This window comes from Natrix helvetica (genome assembly GCF_964273705.1).
Source record: "Natrix helvetica genome assembly, chromosome: 2".
In the NCBI taxonomy this organism is placed as follows: Eukaryota; Metazoa; Chordata; class Lepidosauria; order Squamata; family Natricidae; genus Natrix; species Natrix helvetica.
In genome coordinates, this window is record NC_138552.1 from 211,134,394 (window position 1) to 211,160,013 (window position 25,620).

General features: G+C 41.6%; 1 protein-coding gene across 1 annotated transcript in view; it reads left to right on the forward strand.

The window, feature by feature from the left end:
• Positions 1-25,620, forward strand: part of FNDC1 (fibronectin type III domain containing 1) — an 83,160-nt gene that overhangs the window by 43,127 nt on the left and 14,413 nt on the right. The window contains exons 12-15 of the mRNA XM_081944512.1: positions 5,017-5,082; positions 7,776-7,943; positions 11,983-12,213; positions 14,612-14,720. Coding sequence (XP_081800638.1) covers positions 5,017-5,082; positions 7,776-7,943; positions 11,983-12,213; positions 14,612-14,720 — 574 coding nt within the window. The remainder of the gene's footprint in view (positions 1-5,016; positions 5,083-7,775; positions 7,944-11,982; positions 12,214-14,611; positions 14,721-25,620) is intronic.

Genomic DNA, 25,620 nt, shown 5'->3' on the forward strand with positions numbered 1-25,620 from the left:
GAGTTTTTAAACTCCAGGAGAAAGAAATAAACAAAACGGTTTATTTTCAAGTTGGGCTCCAGTTCTGTGATTAAGCTCTAATCAGCACTGAGGGTATGTGTACGTTGCATGTAATAATCTCTCTCAAACCTGACTGCTCTTCTGATAATAGAGTCAGTGTCTTAGCTCTCATATACCTTGATCATACAGAAGTCACTTAAAATTCTTCTGTCAGTCCCTCTAATGCATAGTATCACTTCTCACACTGACATGGCATTCGTATAATCGATCATTTATCAGGGTACATTCTATGCTAGTGATGGCTAGCCTTTTTGTCCTCACGTGTTGAAATAATGTGTGGCAGCACGCACGCGTGTGCCCACATCCATAATGCAATGCGCCCCATCCCCTGCGCATGTGTGCATGACACCTGCACATTCATGTGACCTTCCTGCAACCCCGTTTTGGGCCTAGCAAGCCTCCTTGAAGCCTCCTGAAACCAAAAATGGGATGCGGGGGTGCGCTGCGCCACCACATTCCCCACCATCTCCCGCACATCCATGAGCATCTCCCCCACCCCACCCCTCACGCATGCACGCACCACCCCTCCCCCGCATATGCATGCTCATCTCCCGCTTGCACGGCAGAGACCCGAAAATCAGCTGGATGGTGGAAGGTGCGCGCAGATGTGCGGTGGCGCTGAGCTAGGCGATGGCTCGTGTGCCCGCAGAAAGGGCTCCATGTGCCACCTGTGGCATGCGTGCCACAGGTTTACCATCACGGTTCTATGCTGTGTATCCTTAATTAAACGTTAAGGAAAATGCTTCAGATTTTAGAAGAAGGGAAAGATTTTCCTCATCATTTTCAGAAACAGAATATTTTTTTCCTCTTCAGTTTTGAATACCCACTTAGTTTGCTTTTTATGACTCCCTGCAAGCTCCTTTTTGGGTAGTATTTCATTCCTCCTGAAGGAGCAGGACAGCAGTCTGGTAGTTCTGGACCTGCCTGGAACAGCTAGTGAAACCCAGGACAGACTTTGCCCAATTTCAGCTAGTTTGCCAATTGAAAACATTCTTGGAGCAACTTTCATTTAATGGCTTTAGATTTATATCCACCTTTATTGTTTTTATAAATAACAAACATACCTAATAGTGTTTCCCCCTCTTAGTTTCCTCTGTTGAGTGGGTTGGGTTGAGAGAGAATGCCCTCAAAGTCATGCAACTCGCTTTCATGCCTAATGCTTAGAGCAGGGGTGTCCAAAGTTGGGAACTTTAAGACTTGTGGACTTCAACTCCCAGAATCCTGGGAGTTGAAGTCCACAAGTCTTAAAGTTCCCAAGTTTGGACACCCCTGGCTTAGAGAGACTGACATTCATGTCTTTACGATGCTGTGCTTGTACTGTGCACAATACTCTTACCTTTGACTCCTCAGAAACTCCTGTTGGAGCCGAATGTAACATAAGAGCCATTTCACCAAGATAACATTGATACTGAGTAGGTTGCCATATGTTTCCAGTATGATAATTCTGATGTATAAAGCTCTTATGCCTTGCATCCTTATGACCTCAGGATCATCTTCCCCAAATGGACACTACCCCAAGTGTGTGTGTAAGCTAAGAAGCTGTGTTGCAGATTTCTACCCTCATCCCACAGGCCCTTCTCTTGCCTTAGGGAGAGATTATACTCTGGGCCCAGGATAGCCCCCTTTCTGTTGATTTCTGAGAAAGCAGAATGGACCTTTGTGGTGTAGAATGCAAAGTATTGGACCAGCTGCATTTATTTATGGGTGGTTTAATTGACTGGTATTACTGAATGTGTTAAGATTTGATATGTAAAATGCCCAGAGTCTTTCATTGGAGTGGCATATACTGTAAGTGCTGTAGAGAGGAGGAAAAATGATAAATAAGTAAATGCTGTAATTAAATAAATATAACATCATGAAATGGTTACTTACATTTAGCAGGGTGATAAACTATTTCCAGACCTTACCTACAAAAATTGCCTTTAAGTGTGAAATCTGGAATCCTTTAAAAGCAACACAGAAGAAACTAGAGTCAGAGGACTAAGCAATTGACCATGATTTTGAAGGATAAACCAAAATTGCAAAGTGAAAGCAAGAGATGGCCAAAGTTTTCTTATCTCCAAAAAGGTATTAGGTAAGTTAGCTACATTTACATGTTTTATTTTACTTTTTCTGAATGGCATTACCGTTCAATGGTTTTTGGAACCACTGACCAGACCCTGTGGAGTTAGTTGCAAATTCTAACAACCCACCAGATGTGGGTTGCTAATTTTTTTTACTACAGGTTCGGGCGTATGCCCGTGACATTTCTGTGCATGTGCAGAAACATCCGGGCGGGTGGGTGGAGCCTCCCACCGCTGCTACAACCAGTTTGCCCGATCCGGGCCAAACTGGCAGCAACCCACCTCTGAAATCTACCTAGTATGATCTATGACAGGGTTTACTAGAAACTGGAGATTAGCAATATCTGCTATGGACTTCGCTGTTTATAGAAACTGCCCCTCTGTGCTACATTGCAAATTGTTTTGAAGGTTGCCTTCCAATTCTACATGCAATATAATGCAGTCCTCTTCCAGGCAACACCATTTAAGTTATGAGTATGTCATTTGATCTGCTAAGATATGCAACAGAAACAAAGATATTGTCAACAACAGCAGTACATTAATAATAAGGAATGGTGCACAAAGAAAAAAGTAGTCTTACACTGAATAAGTCAATGTACTGCACTTGAACGTTTCATGACATAGGTTAAAACTTCTAGGATTGGGCAGTACATATGTATTCTAAATTAAGAAAAAGAAAAAGAATAAGAAAAAGGGTGGGTATGTAGATGTAGATATAGACAGAGTAAATGAGAACACAGATGTGAGTGGAATTCTCTCTGTAATATAAATTATTTGTGTATCTATGCAGAGATGTTTGTGTTGGTGATGCATATGCAGAGATCTGCTAAATCATATTTTGAAATGCAATCTCTCTATCTCTCATCTTTCCAGCTACCACTTCTCCAATGGCCTCTCTTTACACGCTGTCATTTGTGATTGAAAGCACAGCTGTTCAAGAACCAGTCTGGAATATACAAAACCTGACTCAGTTCAAAAGACCATGATTTCAAGAGCTTTGGGTTTGCCAGACATTCAGATGGACATGCTGACAGGCCAGATATTGAGTGAATTATTTTTGCTACTTACCGACTGAGCACCTGAGGTGTCCCTGGGCAGCTCTCGTTGAATGTGATGGGCATCTTCTGAATGCTGGCTGGTTGGCAGAAGCAGTGGCCAATGTGTTACAAGAATGTTACTTCTCCTTGTGTGCTGCTGGAAGATAGATAACAGCTTTACCACAGTCCTGCCAAATACAATCAATATAATCTTCCAGTGGCCCTTCCAGAAAGTTCTCCGGGGATGGAAAAATGCAGCAGCAATTTGGGACAAACGCTTTGTCATTTCTCAGGAATCCAATCAATTGACGGCTTCCAACGGCTCAGGAAAATGCGGTGTGAAAAGAATGCTGCTGTGGGTTTTATTCAAATCCTTTGGTCCAATTTTCTCCTTGGGGTTTACAAAAATGAGTTTAGCAGAGACGGTTGTGTTTCACAGACAAGGAACATTTGGGAAGCCCAAATGATGCAGCAGTGAAATCCCAGACGGTTCAAATCTTTGAAGAACTATAGACAACATTAAATCCACTTTTATCACACTATCATGTTACTGGAAAATCATGTTATTGGAAAATAGAGGCCCGTAAACACAAACAGTAATGAGGGTATTAAAGAAACAGTAGCTTCTGGACCGCATTCTTTTTTTAAAAAAAGAAGCTTAGCAAAGCAAGCATTCTCTTGAACTAGTTGTACTCAGAATTCCTGAGACTGTGAACGACCCTTTAGGTTACTGTTTATGATTAGATGATCCTTTTTGATCCTTTATACATGTTGAGTTCAGCCTATGAAGAAAGATCTGGGGAGAAAGATGAAGTGGGCAATACCTGCCAAAGAAGAATGATTGGCAACTCAGCTCTAGAAGAATGAATGGTCGATTTCGTTTTGCCCCTCCCAGGATTTGCTTTGGCATGGCTCCTAAAATTGTATTTTTCTTCTTAAGTCTGAAAGTGACCCAAGATGAAGAGCGTAGGCATAGATATGAGGCCATTGTTCAGGCTGTGTTGCAACTAATGTTGAATAATCGAAGTGGACTAGTTTGGATTTACCAGCTTCCACATTGTAATATCTTCCAGAAAACCTTTCCCATCATCCTTTGCCAATTTGGTCATTGATCTTAGCCAACACTTTGGAGAATATCAAACTGAAGACTGCCTTAACAATGATTCTGATTCATGTGAATTTTTTCTAGCGGTGGACTGTTGTTTGGGTGGCAACGAGTGTCTTATATAGAGTTTTAAAAATGTAATATAGTAGTTACTCCAGAGAGATACAATATATGCTTCTAGGTCTGTATATGCCATCTTTTGTCTCATTGTGCTGCTTGCCGATCAACATCTATAGCTTAATGTTTTGAAATAGATTGCTGATAAATGTGTTTAATATGCAAAAATATTCTAAACTTTCTTTCTGTAAACTGAGAAAATGTGGGAAAGGGTTTTTTTGTTGTTAAGACACACTGGGGTTGTTTCTTAACAATAATTAATCATGGAACATCTTTCCATCCCTCTATTTATTAATTTCCTATAAGTGAGTAGCTAATGCTGATTCATATGGGAAAACAGATACGTTGCAGTGAGCGCAAAATTCAACAAAATGTAAACAAAATATGTCCTCCCCACCCAACTTTTCACTAGCATATTGACAGCTAGTTAAATGGAAGGTGATATTTTGGATATATTTCTCTCCACAAATTCCACCTTGTTCTTTATTCTTCTGAAGCAGTTCAGCATAGAGATCAATTTGTTGTTTGATTGGAACTTTACAATAAAAGCCATTGGCTTTAGATAGGGATAATCAATAGCCATTGAATGAAAGAGAATCTGTTTCACTGTTTGAATGTATTCTTTTTTCCATAGATGTATTCTCAGGGTTTGATGCAGATATAAGGGGAACTACAGAATCGTATGTGGTTTATGATGAAGGTACTTGAACAATCCTTTTCCAAAATGGGTTTTACCTTTCTTGTTTGCTTCTAAAAATGCATTTCCAGAAAGATGTAATGGGTTTCTAAGAATGCACTGATAGCCTAGACAGAACTCCAATCTAAATATGTCTAAACAGGAAAACTGATTTCCAAATTCCGATTTTAGTGTCTCCAGGCCAAACAAAAATTAGCAGGTCTGCAGGCAACATGACTTTCTACATAAACATAAACTTGACAGACAGATTTGTGTGTTTAAACAAAGTTTTAAATGACATTTGTTCCAACCATGTAGAAAGAGGATGGTGAAAGCAGATTCAATAGTACTGATTGAGAGTTAGCCTATTCATTGCTTTCTTATACCTAATTTTTATTCATGCTCATTTTTTTATATTAAACTTGGATAATGTCATTAACGTAATGGAGAAAATAAGTAAACAAAAATTACAGACTAGAAGAAGTTTCTTAATCTTGACTTAAATGGACTTTTTGTCATTAAAATTTGGCATGGAGCCTTTTTGTTTTTTACACAACAGAAGGCAAAGCAGGTTAAAAAAAATCAAGAGCAAATATCCCAGGGATCTGTTTTGCTCCTTGAGTTAATAATATTGATCACATTTTTGTGTCTTGTTCTTCCAGAGGTCGTGCCCTCTGGAAAAATATTACAATGCTGCTTTCCTTCACCAGTGGCTATCAGATTGGCCAAGGACACTTTTTGTTGTGTTTATTTTATTCCTTGGACCATTCAAGCGAGAAATTTAAAGCTCTCTAAGTAAACATTCCAAGCAGGAGACAAAAACCATCTTATATGAATAAAGTTGTCCATAAAACAGATCACTGTAAATTAAGCAACAGCGGGACACCCAGGAGGAATCCCAGCTAACCGCACACAACCATTGTGAAATGCCAAGAACCCTGTCATTGTAAACCTCTCCCCAATTATTAACTATCTGTCCACTTGTAATAATATTTAGTGGAGATCTGGACATGCATAGTATACTTTGGACTTCATTGTCATATTTCCCAGATCAAAGGAGTTTATAGTGAAACAATTAAAATGCAATAATATGAGGTAAGGGTAAAGGTTCCCTCGCACATGCAGTATGTGCTAGTCATTCCTCAATCTAGGGGGCGGTGCTCATCTCCGTTTCAAAGCTGAAGAGCCAGCGCTGTCCGAAGATGACTCCATGGTCATGTGGCCAGCATGACTAAATGCCGAAGGCGCATGGAGTGCTGATACCTTCCCACCAAAGTGGTCCCTATTTTTCTACTTGCATTTTTACGTGCTTTCGAACTGCTAGGTTGGCAGAAGCCGGGAGAAGTAACGGGAGTTCACTCCTTTACGTGGGGCTAGGGATTTGAACCGTGGAACTGCCAATCTTTCTCATCGACAAGCTCAGCATCTTATCCACTGAACCACCGCATCCCTATTGCAATAATATAAATGTGTTTTGAAGTGCTATAAAAACTACGTATTTATTTAAAAGGTGGCAGGAAAACAAAACAAAAACCATTTATGCAACATTCATTCAGGAGGATTTGGGTAAAGAAGGAGTTTTTAGCAGTACAATATGTATAGTAGGTTCCTAATACTGCAGAACATTCCAGAATGGAAGTTGTGGGTGCTCCATTAGTGGAGATTTTAAAGAACAGATTGGAATAGGGTCTTCTGCTCAAGCAGGGGCCTGGACTAGAATGGACTAGAGACCTCCAATATCTCTTCCAACTCTGTTACTCTATATTTGTATGTTAACTTAGAGAAGTGAACCCAAGATGCAAGAGGAGTTCTCTGACCATATTAGTAATTATCTGGGGCTCTAGCAGTTAACACAATCTATTAGGAAAGGTCTGAATGTATTGGTAACACCATCTTAGTTTTACCAGCTCTATTGCTATATATAAGGCCAGAGCCAATATAATAACACTGATGACTTAATGTATAAGGTGAATCTCTTGTAGCTTTTATAACCAGACCCATCTGTTTAACAAGATGAATGACCTAGTTGGCCATAGCATTTACCTGTATATTGGTCTTGGGTCTTTTCTAGTCACTGATCAACATTCCTTGTCACTTCATGAGAAACTATGCTGAAATAGGGTGATCTGTTCAAGAAAGCATCTGGTGAACTTCTTCACTAAACAAGAAATTCTTTCCAGTGCTACACTGTAAATTTTAAAAGAATGTCCATTTGTTACAACATCTTATGCAACCCCACAGTTAAAAAAGATCAGTAACAATTGGAACAAATTTAAAATAGGATTACGAGGATGGTAAGAGTTCCAAAGAGTTCTGGGATCCAAGCACTATGAAAAAAACAGTTAAAGGATCCTGGCACATTGAGCCTACAGAAAAGTGGCCGAAGGGGAAATACGATAGCAGAAAAGCAAGTAGATTGTTCTCAGTTACCCCACAGGGCAGAATTGGAACTAATGGGTTAAAAATAAAAATAAAAAGAGATTTAGGGGGAACTTCCTGACAGTGTAAGTTGACAATGGAACAGACTGCACATAAAATCATGAATTCTCCTTTACTAAAGGTCTTCAAGCAGAGGCTGAATGGTCAGAGATGCTGTGTAGGCTTCTGCAATAGAAGTATGGACCAAATAACTTTTCTCCTTCTTCAGTGACCTGTGACAAAGCTTGAGCACTCTTTAAACAAATGCATCACATTTTCTTTCTTTCCATTTTGTCTAGATTATGAGCTTTTTGAAACTACTTTGCCTCCATCCACCACCACCACCACTACTACTACTGCTATTACTACCACTGAAGCATTGCCTGAAAACAGCTTTCCAGAGTTTAGTGTGGCAGGCACAGATCCTTTATCAGAATATGATTCTGCTGGAAAGAAACGATTTACTGGTAAGTCTGTAACTTCGTTTAAAAAGCAAAGATTGCCAATCTTCTAGTAAGGGCTTCTGAAGCTAAATATTTGACTGTCCGTCTTCTCAGCAATATTATTTTGTTACTGGCAAATACGTCCTGTGCACATCAGCTGGGAACCATTTTCTTTTTGAGATCATAATAAGAATCATACTCAAATAAAGGAAATAAAAATACATTTCTCTACACTATTGATAAAGTTACAAATTCATATCTTAAGCATTTTTCAGAAGGACTGGCATAGTGTATCTGTGAGCATCAGAACTTTTATCTAACCCTCCTCCCTATAGAAATTCTCCCTCCCTGTGCATAAGATAAAGTCAAACTTTAAAATTCTGAATTCTTGTAACATTGGAAAATCATGTGAGATTTTCATAATTTTGTACAAGGATTACAAAATCTAAAGTCTTGCATTAGAATGCTGATTTTCCAAGACTGACAAAATCTCATGAGATTTTTCTGGTTTTGTGTACTTTCTTTTGAAATGTATGTATATGTGCTTGCATGAAAGGACATGAAAAGGTCTTGCCGTCTTCTCCCACATGAGTTTGGAAATCGAAAAGGCCTGTCAAAGGTTGTTAGCTTTTAATCAGCTTTGTCCCTTTTTACACACATTTTCCCTAAACTAAGTAATTCAAACATTGTTGCCTTTTGTTGTGAGGAAATTATTCTGATCTTCATTCTGAACTTGACATCATAGTGCTCCCAATTCTGACACTCTTCGAAAGAACTTGGAGGAGAAAAATTGAGTCATTATCTGTTCCTTCTAAAAATAAAGCATATTCTGTGATAAATGTTAAAGGTATTTTCTCCCTGGAATTGGCAAAGAGGAGGATATTTTTCTCAAAATCTGTACAGTATTCGTCAGCTTCTTGAAAATGTGGAAATTATACAGTAACTGCAGTGTCTTGTTCCAATGTAGAAGTTGGCCTATATGGGAAAAATGTATAAATAATTCTTTCTGTCCAGTAAGCATCTTTCACCTGGCAATTCATTTCCCTTCTTTTAACGTGGATTCAGCTTCATACAGACTTGTGATTTTAACATTATGTCTTATGTTGCTGCTCCACAGTCTTAACTCTAAACCTAATTTGAGAAAAGAGTGGTTGGAGTGAATAAAGATTCTTCGGGGTTTGTTCATTTGTTTCATAGATGCAAATTTTTGTGCATAAAAAAGAGACAGTGGAAGGACATACCCATAGTTATTAAGTAATGGACATCACATTCTGATCCTCAGTGTAATTGCAAGTCTTTGATTTTCTGTTTTATTCTGTGGTGCATAATTGTTTTTTAAAGTGTTTTATAACGCAGTAAATGGCACACCCCTTGAATGTCTTACATCTATGAACAAAACAAATCTAAACTTGTATTTTTGAAAAATAATAGAAAAATGCTGTACTTCTGGATTAAGAACTGCATCATGTGAAAAAGGAAAAGAGGAACTGTATCCAAAGTTTATTATTATGATATCAGAAGGTGATGCTTTGAGGTTCAATGCCAAGTAGGGAGATTTCTCTCAAAGCAAATGTTCTCTTTTAAAAAAGAGCTTTTTTAAAAAAGTTTTGCAACACAAGAGGAAATAGCTGAATTGTCTTTCTTATGACAATCTCAGTAACAATCTCTCTTTCCCCTCTCCCTCTCCCTCCCTCTCTCTCATGATATAATTATTTTCATTTTTAAAATGCAGTCTATATAACAATATGAAACTGCACGTAACGTTTGTCCCCGGACAAATGATTTTTAGGTGGTAAATTTGAATCACTTTGTTCCTTTGAAGAAATGTCTTATCAGGCTATCAAAAAGTCCTCCTTTACTCTCCTCAATAGAGATTAGGTCATTTGGGGAAGAAAAGCAATCTCAGTGCTTAAAAAATAAATGCACACTTGAAAATAATTCCTCAAGAGTGACAAAATCTAATAAGATTAAATGACATTTTTGTTATAAACATTTTATGGCATTCATGAGGAGAAAGGGAAAAATTATTGCTCTAACAAGAACTGTAAACTGTGACAGCATAAATATTTCCACTGACTAGCACAAAGAGGTTTTTCAACTTCAAGCTGACCTTTTGAGGTAATATGTGTGCCCATTAATTCACAAGTTCTGTTTGCGTGAACCCTTCGTATTGCTATAAAATATAAAAGTGATAAATTGAGCTAGAGTAACAATATTCTTCATAAAACCTGGAAGGTGAACTTTGTGTCTCAGGAAAAAAAAAGCAAACTGGCATTCTTGCCTGCTTGCTAAGCCTGCTATTTATTTATCTTCATTATTTGTGTAGGTTGCTGCTTATGGCTGTGCACAAGGTACAGTGGTAAGCAGACTAAGCACGTGCTTAGGGCACCAGGCCCAAAGGGGGCACCACAAAGTTGAGAAAGGAAAAAAAAACAACGAAGCTTGGCTTCGTTTGTACAGTATATACAAAGGAGGGGGTACCAAGATTTGTCAGTGCTTAGGGCACCAGTGAGCCTTAATCCGCCATTGACAAGGTATGGATAAAAACACACCTCACGATGGCATCCATGAAAGTACAATTGAAGCCTCATGTGTTTCCTATGTGTGATGCAGTCAATCAGGGATCATTTAATCATTTCTCATTTCAGTTGTAGAGAGAAAAAAATAGCCATAAAATTGGTTTAGGTGCATAATGTACCTTCTCTGCAGTATTCTGAGCATTATGATTAACCCATAAGTACTCAGATTCTAAGCACATATTTGAAAATATAGAGACCTCTAGTTGAGACCATCATAATCATAACCCTTGTACCGCCTGTTCTCTTGGCTTTTAACTACTTTAACAGAGGGTTCCTTTGAGATGCAGTCGGTATAAAGAGAGAAGTGGAGAGAGCACACAACCCTGGGAGGCCCTGTACTAATTGTACAAGTATCTGATGTGATTTTTCCCTAGCTCCACTTGCTGCTTCCTGTCTGTTCGAAAGGTTATGTACCACTTACAAATGGGATCAGGTACAGCTAGCTGAATCAGTTTAGTTAGAAGAACACCTGGAATGATGGTATTGAATGGATGAAAAGAACCTTTGCCATAGATCCCTGGAGATTCAAGATGTTGTAGGATGTAATGTAGAGCTATATTAACAGCATCACCTGCCAATGGTTTTCAGGTGGGCCAGGACTAACCTTTCTAAAGTTTTCATAACTACAGAAGTCAGAGCAACCAATCTGTAATCATTCAACTCCTTGATGGAGGATTTCTTTGACACTGGAATGATAGTAGAGCACCTAATTGGTATATAAATTGTATATGCTGATGCTTTTTTAAAAAAAATAGATGATAGATAGATAGATAGATAGATAGATAGATAGATAGATAGATAGATAGATAGATAGATAGATTGATGAATGAATGAATGAATGAATGAATGAATGAATGAATGAATGAATGAATGAATGAATGAATATTCTGGTGCCCTTTTTAAAAATCCAACATTGCACTTGCTTGCAACTTTGTCTAATATACAGAGCTTTGTACATCCCTTTATTTGCTATACAGGTGTTTTAATGGGTATGAGTTTGGTTGTTTTCTTGCAGACATTTCATTATTCAAACTAGGTGACATCATCAGATAAATTAACAGGCAATTTATCCTAATTTGTAGTTTTAAAAATAAACACACATACTATTCTTTTATATATGTGACATGTTTCCAGGGCTCATTATTCTAATCTTACAGAAACTTGCCCGCTCCATTCATTGCTAGAAATATGTGCAGTGGCTAAGCTCATTTTTGTGCATCTTTTAAATAAATCCCCTTAAATTGTTGTGCCCTTCTTTTGCAGAATTAAAATAAGTCTTTTTTTCAATTTGCAAAGTTAGCAAATGATAGGAAAATAGATAATTTCTAAGTTTAGGAACTGTCTTTGGTATATTTTTTAACCCGTTTTGGACTTTCAATTATCTTGGAAACTTGCCTGAATGTCAAATCTGAGTTTTCCTTTTACTAATCCATCCTCACCACAAACTTTTTAGACTGAATGGTCTCCCTTGTGATTTCTTCCAGCTCCTTATGTGACTTATCTAAACAAAGACCCAGCTGCTCCATGTTCTTTGACAGAGGCACTAGATCACTTCCAAGTAGAGAGCCTGGATGAACTTGTTCCCAATAACTTAAGGAATACAGGGATGCAACCTCAGAAAACTCCTCACAACATCACCATAGTAGCTGTGGAAGGCTGCCACTCTTTTGTGATTGTTGACTGGGCTGCACCTACCCATGGAGATCTGATCACAGGTACAACAATACTTGCTGTCGTGGTTAGACTGGTAATGGAGCCTGAATTGAACAGAACATTTTCTTGTCCGCATTTTATTTTTCAATAAATTCCCTGATGTCTTTCATTCAATGGTATTCCAGGTTTCTTTCCAATAAGAAATAAATTTTGGTCTAAACTACAGAACTAATACTCCTCCGGGTACCTTCCGCTAAGCAGTGCGGGCGGGCGGTGCCTAGGAATAGGGCCTTCTCTGTGATGGGCCCAACCCTCTGGAATGACCTCCCTCCCGATATTAGAACCACCTTGGACCTCCGCTCCTTCCGCAAGAAACTCAAGACCCACCTGTTTCGATTAGCCGGCCTGGCCTAATTGTAACTGTAATTGTACTTACAGGGAACACCCACTACTGACCTTCCTGGATGGCTTTTTAAATTTTAAATTTTGGGGTTTTAAATTGGTTTTAGAATTGTTTTTAATTATTTAATTAGTTTGGGTTGTATATACAGACGGTATGTTTGCGTTGTTTTGTCTGATGTTTTATGTTATGTTTTGTTGTTTTATACACGAACGGTCTGTACACCGCCCCGAGTCCCTACGGGGAGAGGGGGCGGTCTATAAATTTAATAAAACCTAAACCTAAACCTTTTTAAGATGACCAAAGTAAAAACAAAATCTTGACATATTTACTGAAATAATCATAATGTGAGGACGAGTCTCTCTATGTTTCTTGAGATGCTTTATTGATTGGTTTATTAATTAAGAGGCTTTTTCAAAGTTAGGGTGCCACTATGAAAAGTCCCTGCTTCTTATAAATGTATATCAGACATCAATATCTGATAGTACTTGGAGAAGGGCCACATTTGAGGATACATAATCTTGTATGTATTCTATATTTTGCTTTTATAAATACTGCTAATTTATTTCCTAGATTCAGAACCAAAATGCATAGTTTTATTTGATTGGAAAGTCTAAAAGCTGCTGAAGAGGTAGAAAATTACAATGTTGAAGGATCCAATACCCTTAGAAGCCTAATATCACTTATCTATGGCCTCCACTAATACAAATTTATTTATTTGTGCCACCAAGACAATCTTGACTACTTGCAACTGACAGCATCGTGGTTAGAATGCAGTAACGTAGGTCTAACTCTGTTTGGACCTAGACTTCCCCAAAAAGCACGAGGCAGAGTCCTGGTCCTGACAAAACCCCTTTTATTAAATGAATGTTAATTCTGTCATTCACATTCAGCAAGGCCTGGCAAACAGTCTTTCAAAAGAATATTTATGACTACAGACCTTATCTATCTTGGAAATCTGCAACGTAAATATTTTCCAAATGAGATGCTGTGCAAAGAAAGACTGGGCACAGAGTCTCTGAGATTCACGGACAGATCTTCACACTCTTGATATGAATCTAATGACCGAATGAACAAATTATTTCCTGAAAAAGCCCACTCCTCTTTTGCTCCTCTTTTATTTCCTATGTGAGGGGCCAATCACCTGTTATTTTACTCCCAGGTCTACCCTGATTTCTGAGTTGTTCTTTTCTTCTGGCAGGTCTGCGCATGCCCACACTGGGAACAGGCTCTAGCTGTTTCTCTGCCTCACTGCTTTCAAGCTCCATAGGCACCTGATCCCTGCCAGAAGGCTTTGGCCCCAACTCTGCCTTCTATGCAGAGCCCTCCTCCAAGCCTTCCCCAGCTTCTAGGACTGGCCCGTGATCCTCCCCAATCTCCACACAGTCCAGCTCTGCTCCACTGGCCACTGGCGGGCTACAACAAACTCACTGCTCACTCCCGGAGTTTGATTCAAACTTCCATCCTTCCGAGATCGGTCAAATGAGGACCCAGATTGTTGTGGGCAATATACTGACTTTGTAAACTGCTTAGAGAGGGCTGTAAAGCACTGTGCAGTGGTATATAAGTCTAAGTGCTATTGCTATTGCCTGGACTGGTCCCTGTGTTTTGGCAAGACCTTTGGAAGTGCTTTGCCATTGCCTTCTTCTGGGGCTGAGATAGAGTGACATTAGTAATGTGGACATTGAGTTTTTTAAAAGGTTTATAGGAGCCATATAATCTTCAGAAAAGGTACAGATGCTTTAATGAGTCAGAGAGCAGTGCTATGTGTGCACCCCTGCACATTTCGAAGCATTTTTTGGGGGGTAGAATCCAAAGTGTTTCACATCTTTATTGGACATGGGAAGCACTTAGCCAGATAGCTAATGCATAATTGCATAATGTTGATTGAGCCCTCTTCCCCACCTAGCTTTGCTGCTCTCTCTTCTTAGCAGAAATGGGAATTCCTTCCAGCTTTGAACATACTAATGAAATACTTTTGCCACATGATGCTGCGTGATGTATTAGGCTGCTGAAGTACTCTGGGGTCTAATACATCCATGACATCTCTCTCTTGGCAGGTTATTTAGTTTACAGTGCATCCTATGAAGATGTCATCAGGAACAAATGGTCAACCAAGACTGCAGCAAGCACTAATTTGCCCATTGAAAACTTGAAGCCAAATACAAGGTATTATTCCAAAATAACATGCGATAACAAGCCTGATTTGGAGTGGTGGGGAGGGAAATGGATATAGAAACATTAATATTTACAGTTGAAAGTCATCTTGGAAATCATCCTATCTAACACACACACACACACACACACACACACACACGCCAAACCCATCCAGCAATGCATTCATGGCTTAAACATTTGAAGTCAGGGACAGAATACGTTTTCATAAGTCCCCACTTTCATAAGTGTGGAGTTATGAATCCAACTCAGTCACCAAATCTATCTTGGATTTGTACCAACTCTTTTCTTTGCCACTTAGCTTCCTCCAGTATCCTTTCACAAGTTACTAAAGATGCAGGCACATGTGGCAGGGAGAGGTGAAAAAGCGGGTATTATTCAAACTGAATTTCATGAACTGAAAAATACGCTGTGTTTGTTTTGTATTCCTCCTAACTAATTTACAGTGGGGCAAAAAAGTATTTAGTCAACTACTAATTGTGCAAGTTCTCCCACTTAAAAAGATGAGAGAGGCCTGTAATTGGCATCATAGGTAGACCTCAACTATGAGAGACAAAATGTAAAAAAAAAAACCCAAACAATCATATTGGCTGATTTGGAAAGAATTTATTTGTAAATTATGGTGGAAAATAAGTATTTGGTCACCTACAAACAAGCAAGATTTCTGGCTCTCACAGACCTGTACCTTCTTCTTTAAGAGGCTCCTCTGTCCTGCACTCATTACCTGTATCAATGGCAACTGTTTGAACTTGTTATCAGTATAAAAGACACCTGTCCACAACCTCAAACAGTCACACTCCAAACTCCACTATGGTGAAGACCAAAGAGCTGTCAAAGGACACCAGAAACAAAATTGTAGACCTGCACCAGGCTGGGAAGACTGAATCTGCAATAGGCAAGCAGCTTGGTGTGAACAAATCAACTGTGGGAGCAATAATTAGAAAATGGAAGACATACAAGACCACTGATAATCTCCCTCGATCTGGGGCTCCACGCAAGATCTCACCCCGTGGGGTCAAAATGATCCCAAGAACGGTGAGCAAAAATCCCAGGATCACACGGGGGGACCTAGTGAATGACCTGCAGAGAGCTGGGACCAATGTAACAAAGGCTACCATCAGTAACACACTACGCCGCCAGGGACTCAGATCCTGCAGTGCCAGACGTGTCCCTCTGCTTAAGCCAGTCTATGTCCAGGCCCATCTGATGTTTGCTAGAGAGCATTTGGATGATCCAGAAGAGGATTGGGAGAATGTCATATGATCAGATGAAACTAAAATAGAACTGTTTGGTAGAAACACAACTCGTCGTGTTTGGAGGAGAGAGAATGCTGAGTTGCATCCAAAGAACACCATACCTACTGTGAAACATGGGAGTGGCAACATCATGCTTTGGGGCTGTTTCTCTGCAAAGGGACCAGGACGACTGATCCGTGTACAGGACAGAATGAATGGGGCCATGTATCATGAGATTTTGAGTGCAAACCTCCTTCCATTAGCAAGAGCATTGAAGATGAAACGTGGCTGGGTCTTTCAACATGACAATGATTCCAAACATACCGCCCGGGCAACGAAGGAGTGGCTTCGTAAGAAGCATTTCAAGGTCCTGGAGTGGCCTAGCTAGTCTCCAGATCTCAACCCCATAGAAAACCTTTGGAGGGAGTTGAAAGTCCGTGTTGCCCAGCGACAGCCCCAAAACATCACTGCTCTAGAGGAGATCTGCATGGAGGAATGGGCCAACATATCAGCAACAGTGTGTGCCAACCTTGTGAAGACTTACAGAAAACGTTTGACCTCTGTCATTGCCAACAAAGGATATATAATGAAATATTGAGATGAACTTTTGATATTGACCAAATACTTATTTTCCACCATAATTTACAAATAAATTATTTCCAAATCAGCCAATGTGATAGTTTGGGGGTTTTTTTACATTTTGTCTCTCATGGTTGAGGTCTACCTATGATGCCAATTACAGGCCTCTTTCATCTTTTTAAGTGGGAGAACTTGCACAATTGGTCGCTGACTAAATACTTTTTTGCCCCACTGTACCCATATGAATCCCAGATGAATAGGAGCAACAGTATCAAGAATCTCTGATGATCACAAAGATTTACGCAGACTCAAAAACTTTCAGCATGGAAAGTTAATTTAAACTTGATTTTTGCCTCCCTTTCAGATGTACGCTTCAACACAGTAGCAATTTCTCCTTTGACCTGCTGTGTTTCCTACTTGACTTGCTGTGTAATATGTGTCAGAGTTCCAAATAATACACCCATACCAAACATAACTATGAGGCAGGTAGATTCCTCAAAGAATAGTTTTATTTGAATATATCATATTGGCACAGGCTTGGTGAAAGCTGACTCTAGATGTTCCCATGGTTTTCACCTAATTAAAAGTAAAAGTTTTCTCCCTCCCACAAACAATCAGTCACATGGTCCAATCAAGGTATCATCTGGTTGCCTGGTAACTTCACTCCGCCTGTCTCTGACCCCCTGTGGGACTGTCCTTGGTTCCCAGGAGAAAGTATTTTGTTTTGGCTACAAACCCCAACTATCTCTATTCCCCTCTCCCTATGCCCCAACTCCAGTGTGGTAAGCCTCAAAATGGCCTCGGTCAAGTCAGCTTCAGAGTTGACAGTATGTTTTGCATAGCCCCTCTGTTTTTGTGAGGACTGGGTGATGCTGCAGGGTTTATTCCAATGGACTCAATTATTCTGATAAATTTGCAGTTTGCTTCCTGTTTTCTTTAGCCTTATCCTATTGTGGGGAAACAAATAGGGTCATATGACACCAAGGGCATCACAAAAAATATGCAGTTTATGTACTTGCATCAAGGACTATGATGTCATAATGTAAGTGATATCATTTTGTGCATTGTCATCTTGATATCATTGTGTCTTGTTATGAACACCACTTTTTGTGTCCTCCTTCCCACTAAAGCTTCAGTGCTATCAGCCAATATTGCCCACTTGGAGCTTTTCATTAGAGAAAGAATCTTTTCAAAAGGCAACTGGAAAGAAAGTCCAGTTTGAAAAGCACATGACCTGGATGATTGAGGATCTCCATAAATTTCATTGGAGCATTTTGTAGCTGATAGGCATTTTCCCTCTGATCCTTGTTGGGGCACAGTTGTTTTTGCACCCACAGTGCTGAGAATAAGGCTGAGCATCTAAGTGTAACAATACTCAATTGTGGGGAGGGGACGTTGTAGGCAAAGATGCTCATCTTTTAGAATCTGGGGAACAATCAGGAATCACAACAACAACAAATTAAAAAATGTAGCAGTGACAGTAGCATATGCGGAGCTCATTAATAATAATAAAGGAGATCATTTGTAGCTCAGGGTTGAAATGAGGAGCCCCTGGTGCTCTCTGAGTTTGGTTCAAACAAGCTCAGAAAGCACCAAGAACCTATTTGTACTCAAGTCCTTTTGCTCAGTTCAGTGGTGGGTTGCAGGTAGTACATCCCGGTATGGATGTACCGGAGCCTGCCCGGAGCACCAGATACCGTTCCGGTATGGTGCTCCAGAGGCCCCACCCACCTGCCCGAGCTCCTTACCGGTCTTTTAAGTCTTTGGCGCTTCCGCGCATGTGCATGGCGCATACAGCGCCTGCGCTCCACTCCTCTGAGCAGCTGGAGCATTGCGGAGGCTCGCAGAGGCACTAAGACACGTGTGCGTGCAGCATGCATATGCATGTGTGCTGCTCGCGTCCATGTGGATGCCGCCGGTTGGAACGGGATCCGGAACCCACCACTGGCTCAGTTGTTTATATTTGCTAAACAAGCAGCTCCCACTCTAGATTATATAATAAGAGTTAGATATTAACATATATCATGGCAAGTCTCCTCTCTGGTCCGCTGCTACAGCGGGAAACAGGTATCGTTCTGATTGGTCGAGGGGCGTACCCGATCCCTATAAAAGGGGAACCCTCCGACCACAGAGCAAGCTGGATCACTACTACTACTAATAAAGAGCTGTTAAGTCACTTCGTGTCCGCAGTCTGTTCTCTCGTTGCCCAGATCTAACATTGGCGACAAAGGTGGGATCGAGAGACAGATAGGACGAAGAACGCTACCTCCAGAATCTCCGGATTTAATCCAGCCTAGGAATTCGGCAGAAATTCCGGCAGCCATCTCAGGCCACCACAGCGCGGCAAATTCAAACGAGAGAAGATGGCGATGCACACTCCCCCCGCTCCATTCGACCCAGCGAATGACGAATGGGAAGCCTTCATGATTCGTTTCGAGTGTTTTCTCGAAGCGAACGAATACACGGGAATCACAGACGCCCGGAAGAAAAACATCTTCCTCGGCTACTGCGGAAAAGAAGTCTTCAACACGGCCAGAGACCTCACCGCGCCTACTCCAATACAGGCAGTATCATGGACGGCGTTGCAACAGGCTCTACAGACTCATTACGCGCCAAAACCTTCCCACCATGTTTGCCGCCAAGCATTCAACACGAGGAACCAGAAGGCGAGAGAATCTATCAACCAGTACGTTGCAGCTCTACGAAAAGCAGCCACACATTGTGGATTCAGAGACCTGGATGAGCAGATTATGGATCGACTCGTTAGCGGGCTGAGAGACATTTCCCTACAAAAACGGCTGTTAGCCAAAACCAATTTAAGCCTACAGATTGTACTCGACGAGGCAAGAGCTTCAGAAGCAGCAGACAGATCAGCGGAGACAATTCAACGCGGGTTCAACACAGGCCAGCCAGCGCCAAGACACACCAGAGTTCACTACGAGGACACAAGCCCCGACTACGAGGATCCCGAGTTCGAGGACAGTCACCTGATGCGGAGCAGTCACTTGAGGCCTGGGGGGAGACCCGGATTCCGTTTGTCGCCCTGCGCAAGCTGCGGAGGGAATCACCCCAGGTCTACCTGTAGGTTCAGGAACGTTGTTTGTTCGCACTGCAACAAACTTGGGCACATCGCACGAGTGTGCCGGAGCGAAGTCCCTGCCTCACGGCAGCCACCCATGTACCGCCAACAGAAGCCCAACCCAGGGGCTTGGCGAAATCAAAAAGGGCGCCCAGAGAGAAATCCACAAGTGTTTACCCAGAGAGAAAATTCCCAAAGAGCTGAGCGAGTGTATCCCCAGAGAGATTACACACAAAGAGCTGAGAGAGCGTTCTATCAAGACGTTCAACGAGAGTATTTTCAGGATACAGATGCTGAAATAGAGTTGACCCAGAGAGAGGAATTGCGAACGTATCTCACAACAATAAGCCAGGTCCGCACCAAGCGGCCTAAAAAGCTGAGAGTCACAGTCCTCTTGGAGGGCTCACCTTGCGAGCTGGAAGTTGACACAGGATCGTCCCTGACGATCATTTCATGGGCATCCATGAAACAGGCTATCCCTAGCCTCAAAAAGAGCCAACTATGCGCTCCAGACATCCTGCTACGAGACTACCAGGGGAACCGAGTCCCCATCGTAGGCCAAGGCACGTTCCAGATCCGTTTCAAGGACATCGTAGCCCAGCTGCCCGTGACCATCGCCAGCGCACCATTACAAAACCTCCTAGGACTGGATTGGTTTGAATCCTTGGGGCTAGAAGTCACTGGAATCAACGCCGTGGAAAACAGCAGCGCTGAGCAGATTTTTAAGGAGTTCGAGGATGTGTTCAGCCCCGGTCTTGGTAAGTATGTGGGTAAACCGATATCATTCAATTTAGACCCCAAAGTGGCGCCAATCCGACTCAAACCGAGACGAGTGCCTTTTGCACTCCGCCCAAAAATAGATAAGGAAATAGATAAGTTAGTGGAGCAAGGAGTCCTTGAGCCGGTGGATCACGCGCGCTGGGAAACGCCCATTGTGACCCCAGTCAAACCAGACGGGTCAGTCCGCATCTGCGCAGACTATAAATGCACAATTAATGTCGCGCTATAACAAAGCGCATATCCTGTGCCTGTAGTACAGCACTTATTGCACTCGTTGGGGCCAGGAAAGGTATTTGCTAAATTAGACATGGCACAAGCTTACCAGCAGTTGCCCGTAGATAGCGCCACAGCGGAGGCCCAAACTATAGTGACGCATAGAGGAGCATTCAAATGCAACCGGCTACAATTCGGTGTGAGTATTGCTCCAGGATTGTTCCAGAGCGTCATGGAGCGACTTTTGCAAGGGATACCGGGAGTCGTCCCCTATTTTGACGACATCTTGGTGTCCGCTGCAAACGAGGAGCAATTAAATAAAAGAGTCAGAACTGTTTTGGCCAGAATCAGAGAAAAGGGTCTCCGCCTCAAAAAGGAAAAATGCCAAATTAACGTGCCTAGCGTAGAATTCCTGGGTTATAGAATCGATGGTCAGGGAATACACCCCACTTCAAAGAAAATTAAGGCGATCCAGGACGCCCCCACACCACGAAATCAGACCGAGTTGCAGGCCTTCCTCGGACTACTTAACTTCTACAGCGTTTTTCTGAGACAGAAGGCGACCGTTGCTGAGCCACTACACCGTCTACTCCAGAGGAACACACCATGGAAATGGGGACGATCCGAAGCAGCAGCTTTTGCCGGAGTAAAGCGCCTGCTCACCACTGACTCGCTGTTAGTCCAATACAGCCAGACACTACCGCTGGTATTGACCTGCGACACATCACCTTTTGGAGTCGGCGCAGTCCTCAGCCACCGGATGCCCGACGGAAAAGAAGCACCCATCGCTTTCTACTCCAGGACTCTTTCATCGGCCGAGAGGAATTACAGCCAGATGGACAGGGAAGCGCTAGCTGCTGTAGCTGGGGTAAAACGTTTCCACGAATACCTCTACGGCCGCGATTTTGAACTGATTACAGATCACAAACCGCTGTTGGGACTTTTGGCGGGAAACTGCCCCACTCCAGTCTCCCTTTCTCCACGCATGACCAGGTGGACTGTTTTCCTGGCTGCGTACTCATACAAGTTAATTCATCGACCGGGCTCCACTCTAGGACACGCAGACGCACTCAGCCGTTGCCCACTACTGGACCTTTTGCCAGACCCCACTCCCGAAGTACCGGTGCTGCTCATTGATTGTTTGGACTCAGGACCGGTTTCCTCTTACGATGTTGCAAGGTTTTCTTCTAAAGACAATTTAATAAAGGAAGTTCAAACTTGGGTTTGGAGGGGGTGGCCGAAGGGAAACGTGGGCCCGGAATTCAAAGTGTTTTGGTCAAAACGGGACGAACTCTCAGTGTTACAAGGTTGTTTATTGTGGGGGGATCGAGTTGTTATTCCGTATACTTTACGTAGGAATGTATTAGATGCTTTACATGTTGGTCATCCGGGGATTGTTAGGATGAAGGCGTTAGCAAGAAGTTACGTTTGGTGGCCAAACATGGACAAAGAAATAGAGGAATGGGTGGCCACTTGCGACCCATGCCAGGAATCGAGACCAGCACCCCCGGAAGCGCCCGCCACAGAATGGGAGAAGCCTAAAGCACCCTGGTCGCGAATACACATCGACTTCGCAGGGCCGTTCCAAGGTCAGACTTTCCTTATAGTTGTGGATGCATACTCGAAATGGCTAGAAGTAGTCCTAATGACTTCAACCACGGCAGAGGCAGTCATTAAGGTTCTACGGCGACTTTTCGCCACTCATGGCCTGCCCGACCTCCTGGTCTCCCATAACGGGCCCCAGTTCACGGCCATGCAATTTGAGACATATCTAGCAGGTCAGGGAATTCGGCACGCCCTCGTCGCGCCATTCCATCCGGCATCAAATGGACAGGCGGAGAGAATGGTGCGATTCGCAAAAGAGGCCCTCGCTAGGATGGGTCCAGGTGATTGGCAAACACGCATTGACCATTACCTATTGATCCAACACATTACCCCCAGCGCAACGACGGGTAGGAGCCCCGCTGAACTACTCATGGGCCGCCGTCTACGGTCTCACCTGGACCGTCTTCACCCAAATTACTCTGCCACCGCTCCCCCAGACTCTACCAGCAAAATTCGGAGTTTTAGCATAGGGGATTCAGTATACGCTACAACTATGCAGGGGGGACATTGTGGATGCCGGCAAAGGTCATTGGCATCACGGGTCCACGATCGTATCTGTTGGAACTAGAAGATGGGCGGAACTGGAAAAGGCACATCGATCAACTACAGGGTCTCCTGGCGCACTCAGATCTACGAACAGAGAACGAGAGCTACCTGCCATTGCAAAGCCAGCCACTCGAGAGCCCCAACACAGAGAACTACGACACATGCGAGCCAAGGACAGAACAAGAGGTCGGGCGCGAAACGGAACAACCCCCAAGCAACGAAAGCGAGCAGATCCCCGAACGCCAAAGCAATGAGAGCCTGCAAACGCCCGGAAACGAAACACGGAAAGAAACCGATCCTACAACTACTTCTGACCAACCCGAACTGCGACGCTCCACCCGAGTAAGACAAACACCAACGTATCTCAAGGACTATATTACTAACCGCAACGTTCCGTCTAGGAGGGGAGGGGTGTTAGATATTAACATATATCGTGGCAAGTCTCCTCTCTGGTCCGCTGCTACAGCGGGAAACAGGTATCGTTCTGATTGGTCGAGGGGCGTACCCGATCCCTATAAAAGGGGAACCCTCCGACCACAGAGCAAGCTGGATCACTACTACTACTAATAAAGAGCTGTTAAGTCACTTCGTGTCCGCAGTCTGTTCTCTCGTTGCCCAGATCTAACAATAAGGAAACAGAATTTCAGGATAGGATTGAAGCCTTTGCCTTTTCTTTGACGGCTAAAACTCCCGGGCAAAACTAGCTCCTTATCTTGTGACTTTAAAATTGCTCCTAAACCACTGTAAAATTTCTGCAATTTAGCAACCTGAAACTGGGAGATTAAGCTAGCTTCAATCCATGTGTTCATGATTATATGCAGATTGTGAGGAAACTCTGATTCGCAGAAACTGAGCTGCCTGAAGTGCGTTCCTCAGACTTTGTTGTGGTTCAAGCAGGAACCACTGCTTGAAGGATCTTACGCTTATTTGTTCAATTGAGCTTTAGGCTGTTGCTTGGCTAAACAAAGTAAAGTATTACTTTACTAAATAGAATAAAGTATTTTACTCTGTACATTTAGTATATATTTTAATATAGTCAGAAATAGATTAAAATATATAAATAACCGACACACCACAATACAAGAGTTAAGATTCTAGTCTTCTTTTATTATCCCTTGTCTATTACTACCCTCTGTACTTTCTAAGCTCGGCAACTGTTTGATATCTGCCTTCTAACACCTCAGATCTTGCCTACTTAAAATTTACACTTAGCAAAATGTATAAAATAATCTGTAGACACTAAGGTAGAAGCATAAACACCCTCGACTTGAGCTTAATTCCTGATTACTCTTTTCCGCCGACGTTCATGGCAGTGTTACAGAAGTAATTTGCGGTGGGTTTTTTTCAACTTTCCAGTCTAGGCAGAAGCCCTGGAATTCCCAGGCATTCCTCCATCCAATTTCTAATCAGGACCAATCCTGTTTAGCCAAGGATCAGCCAAGATTGGCTGAAGACTTTGGACCTCAGAATTATGATGGATTGTGATTAAAGAGATTGCTAAATCTTGAGCTATGTTGCAAATTGCTTAATCTATCAAGTTTAAAATACTTTGCCATAGTGTCTATGCTGTATTTATTTCTCTGAAAGGAAGAGTATGGTTTTATTTTTAATATAATTTACTTTTAAAATGGATAGGGTTGTCTTGGCTATATAGAGCATCTATAAAATTTTATTATTTTAAAAAGCTGCCCTTATTAAACAAAATCAGTAGCCTTCTTGTGAATAGATGCCCCCCCCCCTTTGCAATTTTGTAATAGCAACTGAATCCTGCTTTATTTATTCACCTATAGGGTAAAATTCCACTTGAAATACTCCTTAGAGTTTTCTTATTCTGCTACGATTCTTTCTTAATTCATTTTTATTTTTACAGTATTGGAAGGCAAGGAATATTGTGTCTAAGCTGATCTGTATTTTTTTTCCTTTTGGAAAACAGACCACCTGATACATTTTAAATAATCAAATCAGAACTGTAGTAGATCAGATAATATATTTTAACATTTTTGTCAATTAAAATGAAAGAATTGTGTTTTTGCTTTCCATCATACTGGATCTCTGGTGATATAAAGTCACTGTTACTGAATTTCAGAAGTAGTAGTCAAGTCCAAAAGCAAATAGGAATTATAATACTGTGCACAATTCAATTAATTATATGATTTATCTTCTAATGTTCTGACAGATATTTTTCTAACAACTCAATGTAGTTTTTGTCCAAAAATGAATCATTGATGTTGTCAGCTCTTTTTCAACATTAGTTTTTGTTTTGTTTTGTTTTGTTTTAATTTCTCTTCGGGCCAAATTTTAGTCTGAAGTCCTAGGACCTGGCCCTGAAATCATATCAGATTTTTCTGTACAACATTTAATTAGAAATTGAAGGGGATATTGCCAATGGGATTCGTCTAAATTTGAGTGGTATTTCCTCTGTCAAAGACTGTTTTTTAAAAAGATCAAATGGGAAATTATGGAAATCTTTCTCCAAAATTTCTATATTGATGAGGCTACTTAAAACACAAACAGGTACTTGAAACACCTGTAAACCAAAGATCAAGCTTTAAAAAACCCAACAATACCACATATGTTCTTCTATTAAAATGTCCTTATATTGCAGTGTGATTTTTGTGTATGTGCCTTCAAGTCAGTGTTGACTCCTAGTGACCACCTGAACTAATTCCTGAAGTTTTTTGGAAAGATTTTCAGAGGTAGTTTGACATTGCCATCTTCCAGGAGCTGAGAAAGAGTGACAACTCAAAAGTTTATCTTTAATAGTTTCTCTTTTCTTTCAATATGAGAATTTATGACCCTTTCAAGTCGGTGGTTCTGAGAGTTTTGAAAGGACACCTACCTTTCATTTGGACATTTT